The sequence below is a fragment of the Octodon degus genome, unplaced genomic scaffold, assembly GCF_000260255.1.
Source record: "Octodon degus isolate 3935 unplaced genomic scaffold, OctDeg1.0 scaffold00007, whole genome shotgun sequence".
Lineage (NCBI taxonomy): Eukaryota > Metazoa > Chordata > Mammalia > Rodentia > Octodontidae > Octodon > Octodon degus.
This window is the reverse complement of record NW_004524583.1, coordinates 22,801,649-22,815,220: the sequence shown is the minus strand read 5'-3', so window position 1 is coordinate 22,815,220 and position 13,572 is coordinate 22,801,649. Positions and strand designations below refer to the sequence as shown.

General features: G+C 44.9%; 1 protein-coding gene across 1 annotated transcript; it reads left to right on the top strand.

Annotated features, from left to right (window-relative positions):
* Positions 1 to 9,519: 9,519 nt before the first annotated feature.
* On the top strand, positions 9,520 to 11,472 carry Six6 (SIX homeobox 6). Its single transcript, XM_004624814.2, has 2 exons — positions 9,520 to 10,170; positions 11,221 to 11,472. Exons 1-2 carry the CDS (start codon positions 9,599 to 9,601, stop codon positions 11,387 to 11,389), a joined length of 741 nt encoding a protein of 246 aa, XP_004624871.1. The 5' UTR covers positions 9,520 to 9,598; the 3' UTR covers positions 11,390 to 11,472.
* Positions 11,473 to 13,572: the final 2,100 nt, after the last annotated feature.

Sequence of the window (13,572 nt, the reverse complement as noted above, 5' to 3'; positions counted from 1 at the left end):
TATCTAAATGTCCCTCCAAAGGCTCATAGGGGGACCTCAGAGAGTGACCCGGATCATGAATGTGTGGTATTAGTTTAGCCCACTGGGTGTGGATGACAGAACTGCTAAAAATAGGAGGGCCCTCCTCCCATACTGGTGTGAGTGACACCAACTGATGGGCTGTAGCCTCGATGGAATTAAAAGAGGGTGGGGCTGGTGAGATGGCTCAGTGGTCTAGAACACCTGCTTAGACAAGCTTAGGCAGGTGCAGGGGACTGTGGTTCGATCCTGCACCATACGCCATGCCAGCCCCGTCCTCAGGGTGAGCTAAGAAAGCACAAAAAAAAAAAGAATAAAAAATTGAAAGGAGGGAATCTTGCCGCCTGCCGCCTGCTGTGCCATGGGCTGTTCCCCTCTGCCGTGCTGCCCCGCTTCGGAGCCAGCCAAGGGACTACAAACTGTGAAAGAAACCTCTCCTCCTTTAACTTGTATCAAGTACTCTGTCCTAGAAACAAGAGTCACCAAAACAGTTGTGGAAAACATCTATTGTCACAAGATTCTTCTGACCCTTTTGTCCTATACCGATGTCTTTTTTGTATATTGTCACTTAAAAGAGGAAGAACTTGTATTTCAGTTCTTGAATAAAAAAGAAATAGGCTTCAAATTTCTTCTTATACTTAAGACTTGTACTTCAACATAATACCCTAATAGATTTTTATTTTATACTAGAATAAAATATGCAGAGAAGAACAGAATCTTCTTTCATTTATCTTGTGTCATGACACAAACCTACTCCTCTAGTTTTTCACTTCAATTATTATCCCAAGAGAAGCTTTGAAGGCAATAATCTAATTATATGCATTTATGAACATGCCAAAGTGAAACCCACTCTTCTATATAATCAATATATACTCATAAAAAATTTAAAACTCAATATTTTAGATAAAATAAATTAATGAAATTCCTACTTTGATCAGGCTCTTACCAATCTTAACACGGATTAGTGTTGCAGGGAAGAGGCTCTAATTAAGGCATGCTGATATACGCCTATAATTCCAGATAGTCTAGAAGCTGAAGGAGGGTGCATGTTTAAGCCCAGCCTAGGCAATTTAGACCCTGGCTCAAAATTAAAAAAAGGCTTTGTGAAGTAGCTGTGGGAGAGTACACCTGGGTTCAATGACCAATACCAGAAAAATAAAGCAAAAGTCTGTAATTTATAAACACAAAGCCAAAAGCATTATTTTTCTATGTCTCAATTGGCCACATGATTCTGTTCTCGTAGTTTACTTCCAAGAGACACTTGAGACTAGTATATGTGCCACATAACCATGTATGGTGCATTGATGAGAACAGGGCTCCCCTATTCACTTGCTGAACTCCAGAATCTGTAAATAAAACCTTGTATGCAAAAAGCGTGATTAAGTTATCGCTCTTGAGAGGAGAGTCTCAATTACCAGGTGGTCCACAACGCAGACACTTGGATCCTTATAAAAATAGGCAGAGAGTTCCCCATACACAGAAAAGATGAAGTTAACAAAGAGGCATAGCTGGGCTGGGTGGTACTAGAATTCCCGCACTTGAAAGGCTGAGATAGGAGGATTAGTTCAAGTCTGAGGCCAGTCTAGGCTATATAATTTCTTCAAGCCCAGTTTGAATGTGTAGTGAAACTCGATCTCAAATAGCAAAATAAAATGAAAAAGAAGGAGCAAGAGGTTGGGGAGATGCAGCCAACAAACCAAGAAATGGCAGCAGCCACCGAAAGACGGAAGGAGGAAACAATCGCCCTTCGAGTACCTTGAAAAAGCATATCCTTGCCAACACTTTGATTCAGATCTGAGGTCTCCAGGAGCATGAGAGAATAAATCTGAGTGGTTTTATAATATCCACTTTGTGGTAATTTGTTACAACTATCTCAGAAACAAATATAATGAGCATTTGAGAATTTTCGTCTAAACTATCAACTTTTAAATTTTTAAGTATTTATTTATTTATTTATTTTGGTATTGGGGATCAAACTCAGGACCTTGCACTTGTCAGACACTTATGCTGCTGAGCTCTCTCCCCAGCCTTCTATCAACTTTTTAAAATTAATTTATTACAACAATAATGTTTCATGAAATAGAAAAACCTATTCCATTTGTTGATTTTTTTTTTTTTTTTAAACTGGAAATTGACCTTGCACTTGCCAGGCAGGCATTGCTAAGCTGTATCCCCAGCCCTGAAAGGCCTTTTTCAAAAGAACTTATTGGTTGGAAAGTTTCAAGAGACGTAAACAAAAACACTAAAAGACTATGAGACCAAGGACAAGATGGAACATGAGACATCACAAGACAATAGAGAGAGCCTAATTGGTAATTACATGAATGGTGGTCCACAAGAGGGGAAATAGTGTTTGTTGAGAATTTACTATGTGCCAGGCACTGTGAAAGGAATAGTCATTTATAATTTTCTTTAATCCCTATCACTGTCCTGGAGGATAAGTATTATACTGTGTATCAGGTAAGAAAGCTGGTACCCCAAGCCATGTGGTTAGCATACAACTTTACAGTTACTTAAATTGCTTTTACAAAGTTTAGTTTGAGCAGCATCAAATGTTACAGTGACTGTGCACCTCTCCTCAGAACTACACCCCTGTCCCTATCCAGCTTCTTCGAGGAGTCAGCAGTTTGTCTCTGAAAGCCTTGGTCTCCTGAAGAAGTAAGTATGTGGCAATGGAGAATGGAAGCAAAAGGAAAGAGCTGTGGAGTCAGAACAAGAAAATAAAGGAAAAGAGAGAACAGAAAAGAAAGGGCTGCGATACAGAGTGATGCAGTCATTAGAAGGCATAATGGCTGAAGACAAGACAAACCAGTGACAAGGCTACAAAGGTAAATCCGCAGAAAGGAGAGGAGGAGGGTGGGGAGAACTTAATGCAGAATAAACATTAAATATTTCAATTCACAAAAGTCATTTCAGCCCCAAATTTTAATAACTATAATGACAAATTCTCTGACAGTAATTTCACCCAAACCAAAGCCCTCTAACAGAGAAGGTAATGACACAAAATAGTGAAACAGGAAAGCCAAAAAAGAAATGTTTAAAATGTTGTAGTTTGAAGAACCTGAGAAAATATCCGGTGTTAAAGGAAGCACGCACACATTTCTCTGTCCCTTAATTTTTTCTAAATCTATTCCCACTGTCTGCCTATATAATACCCTGCCAGAGCTTTGCAGCTGGTCCCCACTGGGGCTTAAGCGGCCTCCTCTCTGTGTTTCCATTTAAAAATCTTTATTTCAATAGGTGGGCCTGGAGCATCTGCACTCCCAAAATTACCACACAACTGATCCAAAATGATTGAAACAAAATTGGTTTCAAAAATTGCCCTTAGGCTGAAAAGAAGATGAAGGCTAACATTTCAGACCTAAAGAAACATTTATCACTATTCTGAGGTCTGTAATAGACTTCTGTTGTCATAATAGAAATGTTGACAGCTTGTTAATTATAGAAATGCTTGTGAGCATCACTGTTATTCTTTTGAAAGACCTGACAAAAGAGTTCAGAGTTTTTCCCATAAGCCCAGCCTCACAACACCTCAAGTCCAATCTCTTCTCCCCCAGAGCCTGCATTCAGACCCATTTTTCCTGTTAGTGGACTCTGTGCTGACTCAGGGAACGCTCTTCAATAGCCCCAGACTCTAGCCGTTTCCACTTTCCAAAGAAGACAATGGAGGTCTCAAAGGCATGTTTTGATGCAGAGCCTTTTTAGTGCTTGCGAGGGTTACGGCACCTGGCAAGACCCAGGACCATTTAAATCCTTCTGTGATGCTTGAACTGGAGTGCTACAAACTCTGAAAGTCACAGTAGTGTGAAATAATACAGAAACTACACAAGACAGGTGTCAATAAATATTGGTGTGTGACCCACAATCTGCCTTCCAACTCAACTGGAATTAAGCCATCCTCTGTGGGTGAAGAAGGTAAGGTATTTAAAGGGTAAAGCTTGAATCTGTTGTACATCTACCTCTGCCATGAACTAGGTGTGTAACATGTGTAATCACTTAAGCTCCTCACTCTTCGTATTTCATTCATGTATAAAGTAGAAAAGATTGACAACTATTGTCTGTTTCATCAATAACTCAAAGAACATAAATTCCTTCCTAGTAGAAATAATAACCCCATGTTGTCCATAGACACTTCTAGGCTTATAAAGATTCATTCACCAATACTTATTACAGCAAATTTTAAGAAAAACAAATTACAGTAGGTCTTAGGAGAATAATTTATTAGTAAAGCCCAGACCTAAGTTGAAATTAAAGTACACTGATTCCCTAAATATGCTTCAACTACAAAATATAGAGGATTTTGGCATGTTTTTAAAAGTGCCTTGTTAATTATTTTGAGATCCTAAAGGATCTGACAACTATTGTCTGTCTGACAACAGTGCTTTTGGTGCTTTTGGGGCTAGGCTGCTCCATTGTAGGAGGTTCAGCAACCTCATTGGCTGCACTACTGGACACCAGTTGTGCTGACTAAAAAATGTCTTCAAATATGGCCAAATGTCCATGGGACATAGAGAGGTGGGAAAGACAACTGCCATGAGCTGACCATTCCTGCTTTGAATGGTGAAATCTCATATAAAAATATTTTTATAAAACAGACTTTCAAAATAATCTTCTACTAACCAGCTGGATCAACTGAAGAGAATTTAAGGTTTTTATTAAAAGCTACTGTTTCTATTTGACTTTACTGTATATAGAAAGGAATTATTCACTTAGTGAAATAACATAATTAATAAATCCATATGCACAATTTAATATGAATAATGTTTGGTGAATTCTAGAGACTATTAAACATATACTATTTTATGTCATTGAATTTTATGTCATATGAATTTTTTATGCATATTTTAGAAAAGTATTTTTGTTTTGGATATGAAAATGGTTAAGACCAACCTGCTGTTGGGGGAAAAAATGTTCCAGTACAGAAATATGAATTAATCATTCTTTCAGTCATTCAATGTTTAATTACTGATAAAATTTATTTATAGGTAACAGACTGTTTACATTTTAAAGAACTAATCCTGCAGATAAAAACTCATTGATAGGGAGGTCTAAGTAAGCACTGCTATAGTGTTCTTAGTCTTGATAACATTTTGGTTTGCCCTAAAGAAGCAGGACAGAAAACAGAGAATTTAGGACCACGGTTTATATTACAAGGGTTGCAACTTGTAATGTACTCTGGCTTAAATGCAAATTCTCAACCAAATGTCTTGGATCCCCTAAAACTAGAGTTCAAAAGAGAACTGCACAGGCAGCTGATCTTTTTAAAAATTACTATTAATTAATCACTATTTATGTTTTCCATATTTAAACTTATAAAAATATTTACATAACAAAATAAGCAATTTTGCATAATTTCAAGAACGGCTGGTGAATAATGAAAAATCCTGATCTCTTAAAATTAGATTAATATTTTTACTGTAATGCTTTTCTGTCTGTTGATTTTGCAGCTCTAGGAAATCTACAAAACATTTCTCAAATGATGTCCTCCAGGATAAGCAATTAAGAGGCCTCCCTGTTCTTTGTCAGAAAGGAATACTGACAAGGGAAAGAATAAATGAAATACAGCAATCTACCTGAGGTTTACTAGGACGGTGCTTTACAATTAGGACATTGAATGCAATCGATGACTAAGATCTGGACTATTACATCCAAAAAAACAAACATGCATTTAAGGGAGGACAGTATCATCTGAATATCTGAATACTAATTAATGAATAAATATCTGAAATTTTAATCCTGTTTAGTCTTTTACAACTATCTAGATTTTTTACTATAAATAAAATATTTAAGATAATTACTTAAAGTACATTAAAAAAATAAAAACCACCTCTCACCATCAACACAGGGCACAGGCTAAGGAAACTAACATCTCTTCCAAAAGTCCGGATGGATACACGAAAGACTTGGGCCTCCTTGTCTTCCAGTTCTGCGACTTTCGGGTACAGCACCAATGCCTTCATCAAGGAACTCAAATAGATTAAGTTACTACATTCTTTAAAGTCCTTGATAATTCAAAATTATGCGAGAAAGAAAATAACAGCACTGTTTCTATGGCTTTTGACTTGGACAAATTCAATGAAAGGAGGACAAAATGAAAACTAAGAGCGCCTTGATTTTTAAGCACTGTTCTCTGGGAAACGCGAGCTCCAGTTCAGCAGGGTGCACATGCACCCCTCTGCTCTGTGGAACACCACTGCTAGCTGCAAGGGAGTGGGGAGACCCCTATGTGTGCAGAAGTGACACCCTGAACTCCAAAGACTCGAGCATAAACCTCACAACTCCCAGGGCATTTTGTGCGGGTCTACAGAATCTCCTACATGCTTTTATTTCCGAAATTTACCCCATAAAGTAAAACCCTGTTTCCAAAGATTGCAGAATAGATGTCTCTGGATGCCGGTTTTTGGTCCACGTCTTCATCTGCAGCCGCCAACTACTCTCAGAAAACAGCAGAGCTGCCCAGAGGCTGAGGCTGCAGCTACACTTTCTCTTTTGCTAGTCAAGGAAGGGTGGGGGAATTGAAGTGCGGTTGGGATCAGAAATTGGGGTTGCGTGGAGGTGTGGCGCAAAGGCCCCAAATGATTTTTTAAATCTATCTTTCCATAAAATTAAGAAAAACCAACCAGAACTGCAGGTGGTGAAGTTTCCCATCTGCAGCCTTCCGGAGGAGGAGCGAGCCGAGAGCCCTGCGCTCTAAGGGTGGGTGAAGGTCGCTGTGTCCCAGGAGGGTGACTTCTAAGGACCGGGCAAGCTGTTCCTTGTCCCAGGAGTGGAGTCGCAGCCTATTTATTCCTTCTGTTCGTCTCCACATGAAGCTCTAAGATGTCCTGGGGCATTTATTTCCTTTTGAGTTAATAAAATTAAACCAAGTCCCGAAGCGAGCCTCCTCACAGCGGACCCCAAGCTCCAGGCGCTCCAATGACCTCCCACTAGAGCTCTGCGCGCTAGGGCCAAAGCGCCCAGTATCCCACATGCACAGAACTACTGTTCAAGAAACGAACTTCAGGATAACTGCTGCCATTTCCCAGGTGAGGGTCCTGGACAGGGTCTAACCTGAAAAACTGCTCGCAAAGGCTAACCGCAAAGACAGTCAGTGAGCCAGTGCGCGGCATTTACACCCAGCCTGTGCAGGTCAAGGAACAGGCCGCGACCGCCTCTCTGAACCGCAGCGCCGCGCACTGAGCTGAACCCGAGCGGGACTCCGGAGCTGCGGTCTCGCCCGGGCGCGACCTCCTACACACGCAAAGGGCAAACAGGATACGATTCTGCCACCAATGCGGACAGTGCTGGAAACTGGGGCAAAAGGAAGCCGCCCTTCCCTGGCTAGGGGCTCTGGGAGCGCATTCCTCCTGCAGTCCGGCCTCATTCCTGCGGGTCCACTAGGCCCGAGGGGTTTTCCCACCCTGGATTCTCCTCGGACTTTGTGTTCTTGGCCTGTGTGCGCGATGCTTTCCACTAAAGTTGTCCTGGCTGATTTGGAAGTCGCTCTGAGCTACAGAGGGTTTATGCTTTGTCATTATCCTCACCGCCCTCGTTATTTTGCCCCTACCCTTTGCATTTCAAGAAAATGAGATCTCAAAAAAGAAAGCCTTTCTGAGGAGGCGGCTTGGCAATCTCACAGAAATGATGCAAATGGTTCCAGGGCTTTTGTCTTCCCCGCTGCTATTTTTTTCGAGTGAACTGTGAAGATCTGTGAAAATAATATCAGGGTTTTCCGTCAGAACGAGCTTTGCTCTGCACTCAGGCGTAGCATGATCTGACCCGACACCTCCAACCATCTGTGCTATCTATCTGCCGTCTGACTTACCAGAGCTGTACAAGCTGCATACAGACTGTGCTTGATACTAAAGAAAAGACAGCCAGGCCCAGTCCACTTCGTTGGTGAACTTTCCCATCTGATTCCTTTCTGGGAATGGACCTGTCATAGGCCTTCCTGGTGTTTCCGTTGGAAAGCTCCTCTGTGGAGTATTTTCTTCAAATTAAACAAACCTTTATCAAAGGCCCAGATGAGATCGTGGCTTCTTTGAACCAGGCCTCAGAAAATAGTATGATGTAGATGTCAATTGGGAATCAATAAAAGTTGCCAATGTAATCTACTGGCCAGAAGGCAGCTCTGGAGGTGAAGGCCCTTCTCTGCAGGAAGGGTCAACATCCATCGGCTCAGGAAGTGCTTTCTAGCCCTCTGTACAGAGAGAGAGAGAGAGAGAGAGAGAGAGAGAGAGAGAGAGAGAGAGAGAGAGAGAGAGAGAGAGAGTTGTGGAATCCCCCCACAACTCCTTAATTTATTCTCATTGAATTGCTCTTGAAGCAAGAAAGAGCCCAAGATTTCTTTCTCCATCTCCACGTACGTGTTCTAACACAGGGCACAGGCAAAAGCAAAGGAACAGATCTGTATTTTCAGGAAGATCTTTGACTTTGCTGTATTGGGGATCAAACTCAGGACCTTGAACTTGTCAGGCAGGTGCCTTAACCCACTGAGCTGTATTCCCAGCCCTTAGAAAGTTTTTTGAAACAGTCTTTTAAGTTACTGTCCTGACCTAACAATGACTTCTCACTCTAGAGTTGGATGTGATGCACATTTATTCAAGTCCATTAAACTGGAGAGGAACTAAAAAGTACAATCTTTAGTTGAATGAGACTCCGACAGCCCCCTCTTTGAAGTGTTTTAAGTTGGCAGAGTAAGCATCTGTGCTACCAAGTGAGTGTTTTTTTTAAATCAAGTGTTCTTACTCTAGTTCAATATTATTTTAGGAGACTTTGAAGGGCATGGGGAAGGAATCCAAACTGACCTCTTCTACAGATCCCTGGTCCTGTTCTTTCTGTTCCAAATTTGCTTTCCATTTAGCTGCTCTGGCAGCTGGAAAAGGGGAAGAGAAGGCGAGCTCGGATGAGTGTTTGGAGACACGCAAAGGTCCGCTTTGACACCCTCTCCTTCGTGCGTGCACTCCACCGTAGGGTTTGCTGTTTGCTACAACTTAACTTGCGAATACTTGGAGGATTTTGATTGTGGCCAGTCCTCTTTGTCCTCTGGAGACCTTTCCACCGAGTCATTGAATAAACCCAAAATGATCCTTGTAGCATCCCTGCCTCTGGGTGGGGGAAAAAGAGGGAGGGGCAGGACAGGGGGAGAGCGAACCGCGGTTGCACTCGCTAGTTCCCCCAGTCACTCGCACGGCTTTGAATCCTCCAGCTTCTGTAAAATATTGAGGAAAAATCCAACGCCAAACGGCGGGCGCTGTCGAGGGCGGGGAGGTGCTGAAATGGGCCCTGCGCTCTGGTCGCAGCCTTGATTGGCAGAACCGGCCGGTGACTGACAGGGGGTCTCCATGGCGCCCGCGCTGCCAATCCGCCCACCCCAGTAGCCGCGCTAGCTGGCCTGGGTGCGTGCGGGAGGGAGTGAAGCCCGAGCCTGCAGCCCGCACCTGCTCCAGTCGGGGACGCTCGCTCCAGCCGCTGTCCCGCCCGCCGTGTCATCTCAAGTCTCCCCACCAAGAAGAGCCTGGCGCACCCGGCGCGACCCGAGGACATCTACTGTGTGTCCCGTCCCAGGCTCAGAGCCCCCGCTGCGGCCATCGCTGCCTCGATGTTCCAGCTGCCCATCCTGAATTTCAGCCCCCAGCAAGTGGCCGGGGTATGCGAGACCCTGGAGGAGAGCGGCGATGTGGAGCGCCTGGGTCGCTTCCTGTGGTCGCTGCCCGTGGCCCCTGCGGCCTGCGAGGCCCTCAACAAGAACGAGTCGGTGCTGCGTGCGCGCGCCATCGTGGCCTTTCACGGTGGCAACTACCGCGAGCTCTACCACATCCTGGAAAACCACAAGTTCACCAAGGAGTCGCACGCCAAGCTGCAGGCGCTGTGGCTCGAAGCGCACTACCAAGAGGCGGAGAAGCTGCGTGGACGGCCCCTGGGGCCGGTGGACAAGTACCGCGTAAGGAAGAAGTTCCCGCTGCCGCGCACCATTTGGGACGGCGAGCAGAAGACGCACTGCTTCAAGGAGCGCACGCGGCACCTCCTCCGCGAGTGGTACCTGCAGGACCCATACCCCAACCCCAGCAAAAAACGTGAGCTGGCCCAGGCAACCGGACTGACTCCTACGCAGGTGGGCAACTGGTTCAAAAACCGCCGACAAAGGGACCGGGCGGCTGCAGCCAAGAACAGGTCGGTACTAGAGGCCTCCGCGGTCTGCTAGCGCGCCGGGAGCGGGAGGGAAGGAGGCGTTCCTGGTGCCTTGGCCTGGTGCTGGAGACCGCGCTTCTGCTTGAGCTGGGAACGCGGTGGCTTTTGGTTTGCGCTCCAGAATTCAAGGGCCCTGTGCGAGGGTTCCCTTACAGGGGCTGGCTCCTGGCTCCTCACTTTATCTAGCCTCCATCAACGCAGCAGCTGGTCCCAGTGACCAAAACCAAGGCTTCAGTGGGGAAGGGAAAGACTGAAATTTCAGAAACAGGAATCCCAAGACCAAAGCTAATTCTTGCCTGCTCGGGTCCAGGTTTCTACTATTAAGTGAGGCCTGGCTTATTAGCAGTGAGTCTGTTGGCTTCGTGTTGCCAAAACTAAAGCCCAAGTGCAACCCTCTCCAACATTATGAAAACATTTCTCAAAGATTCTTGTTTCTAAGAAGTAGAAAGTTGGCCTCTTCCCACTTGCAACTAATCTACAGCAAACTAGAGCTTTTTCATTCCCCGTGTGTGCATCTCAATTAGCCAAACATTTTGGCCAAGAGAGCCCCGGGTCCAAATTCTCTGTGCAGCCCTCTGGGAGTAATGATTGCCTTCAGCTCAAGGCGACTGGGTCCCAAGGGCACCGCTCAGGCTTGAGTACCGGGAACGTGCACTGCGGAAAGGGAGCCCCACGTCCTGGAGCCTGATCTGCCCTCATCACCTACACAGCAGGTATTTCCACCCAGTTCTATACATCTCCCGAAAGTGGCCAACTGCTGGGAAAGACGCCCCAGCTTCAAGTCCAGCATTCCAAAGACAGGGATGTGAGAAGGCCAGAAAGGGCCTGAAGGACAGTTGGGCAGCTGCAGCCGCCCCGGCCCCCTCCGTCTCCCAAGTGACCTTCTTCGCCTGGCCGTCCCCACCTTAACTGCCCAGGTCTGAGGGAGCGGGTCAGGCCTTCAGGTGGAGGTCTGCGCTACGCGCGCGCCGGCTGGGAAGGGTCGACCGGAGGCGGCGCAGCGCCGTGACCCGTATTCTTCCTTCTCCTTAGATTGCAGCAGCAGGTTCTGTCGCAAAGCTCCGGGCGGACGCTGCGGGCCGAGGGCGAGGGGACGCCGGAGATGCTGGGCGTTGCCTCCAGCCCAGCTGCCAGTCTATCCAGCAAGGCAGCCACCTCGGCCATCTCCATCACCTCCAGCGACAGCGAATGCGACATCTGAGTCCAACCAGCACACTCAGACGCAGAATCCATTGTAAAAATGAGATAAACAAAATGGAGAAAGACAGGACGGGAGACCAGGAAGTTCGGCGCTGGCGAAGTCAGGTGGCCAGAGACGCGCGGGTTGCAACCTCCGACGCTGTGTCGCCCAGCACCAGCGGCTCCTTCGGCCAAACCGCAGGGGCCCGCGGTGAGGCCTGACCGGCCCATGTTCTCGCTTTGCTTTTTCCTAAGGGTTTTTCAGCAAAGCCACCTTCCAAACCCGAACTGCACGCTGAGCGCCTGCCCTGAGTCTCCTGTGGGTATTTCATGTCAAAGGACGCTGTTATATAACTTTAGCTTTAAATGTTTTTTAAACAAAACATATATATATATAATATACATATACTGTTTACTTATTTAAGAGACTGACAGTAGGTTTCTCTGATATATTTCGTGTGGAGAAGCCAAACAATAAAAAGAAAATTGGTGGACAAACTTTCTTAAAGGAGCAGCTATCTGAGACTCAAAATATAGATATTATTCTTGTTCCTTTTACCAGGCATGCAGGGACGGGTTCTTGTCCAAATAGTCTCACATAGCATCCTCTGTGTCATATACCTTCTCTACTGCTCTACTCTTAAGACAGCCCGTGGTAGGTCCATAATCACCTGCCACGTCAAACTATGTATATGTATGTATGCATATGTGTGAGTACATATAGACACATTATGCTATGTGGTAGATATTGGCAACAGAGAAAGCCCTGTAAGAAACTCACCACATCTCCAGCACAAGAAATTTGTCCACCTGGCACTTACTTTTAGGAAGTGTTAATGGCTTGGAGGGATAACTTGGAGGGATAACTTGGGAAAGCAAATTTTGAGGTCTGGTAGTAAATACTGTTCTATAAAAATGCAAAACTATCTGTCGTGGCCTTTGCGATAGGTAAGGCTTTCCACCTCCTTTGCGACACCACCCCCCATACAAAAGCAGTCCAGTCAGAATCACTGAGTAAATAGAAATTGCACTTGAATTTGAGCTTGTATACAAGAGAAGGCTAACAGAAGTTGTAACTAGTCTAGTATCTTCTTGCTAGGGAAGCCAGTTTTAATCAGACAGATGATTTTCAATAACAGAAATACCAAGAAGGGGGATAATGTGTAAACTGGTCATTACAGAGGGTAAAACAAGGCTCCAGAGAAATGGTTGGCTTTTTTAAAATCTGATTTCTATTCTACTCATTAAACAAGCTATCAAGAGCCTCTCTGTCCTGGCAATAGCCTCAATTAAAAATAGCAACTGTTATTAGCATTTACTTTTTTCCTCCTAAACACACACACACACACAGAGCTCTGTCCTGACTCTAAGAAAGTAAATGCTATCCAAAGAGTCTCTAAGCTTTTTTCTTAGTGAATGGATTAGCTATTATAAAATTTGACATTGATCTCTAAATCGCTTGAGCTGGCCTTCCCTCCCTACCCCCCTGTGGTCCTTTCAGTTTGTTTCTCTTTCCCTTAAAAGAAACTCTTTGGGTTAGAAGCTAGTAACTTCTTTAGGCAGAAATGCAAAGCAAACAAAAACAATGAAATCCAGGAAGATAAAAGGCAGTCACATGATACGGTATACTATGGAAGCCTGGGGCATGAGTAGTGGTTGATGCTTAGTTTCTGAACTGCTTGAGTAGATCTGCCTCATCTGAACCTTATAAACAGCTGTCATTGTGTACAGTAGCCCTTATCCAGAGAATTCTTGGGGTTTGGGGCAGTCTTTGTGATGAAGCTGGTGCTCTTCCTGAAAGCAAGTACATGTTCTTACGTGGATCCTGAGGTGGAGATGGCAGAGTGCTTTCTGCATTGAATTTTGCTAATTTGAAGAGCCCCCAGGTAGTTCCCCGGCCCCCAAAAGACAGCTTCAGACTCTGGTCAGGTGAGCATGGCCCTGGACACAAACTTCAATGTGACACTTACTCTCAAGGTCGTCACATTCCAGGCACCTGGGTTGCGTGTTTTCTTTAAATTTTACACTCTAGGTGCCTCCTCTACCCTTGCCTAGTCCTGAATCTGCCAAGCAGTATTGCGCTTCAATGAAAAATCCAGAAAGTCCCAGTCATGTGCCTCAGCTATGGAGTTGAACAGAACCAAATTTAGCAGAGTTGGTCTCTTCTTTTGGTGATTCCAGGTCCAAAAGGGAAAAGAGATGTCT

Bases quoted from the DNA above. Each gene is read 5' to 3' on its own strand.
- Six6 (XM_004624814.2), top strand. From the start codon at position 9,599: ATGTTCCAGCTGCCCATCCTGAATTTCAGCCCCCAGCAAGTGGCCGGG. The intron at 10,171-11,220 runs GTCGGTACTAGA...CCTTCTCCTTAG, and splicing joins GCGGCTGCAGCCAAGAACAG to ATTGCAGCAGCAGGTTCTGT.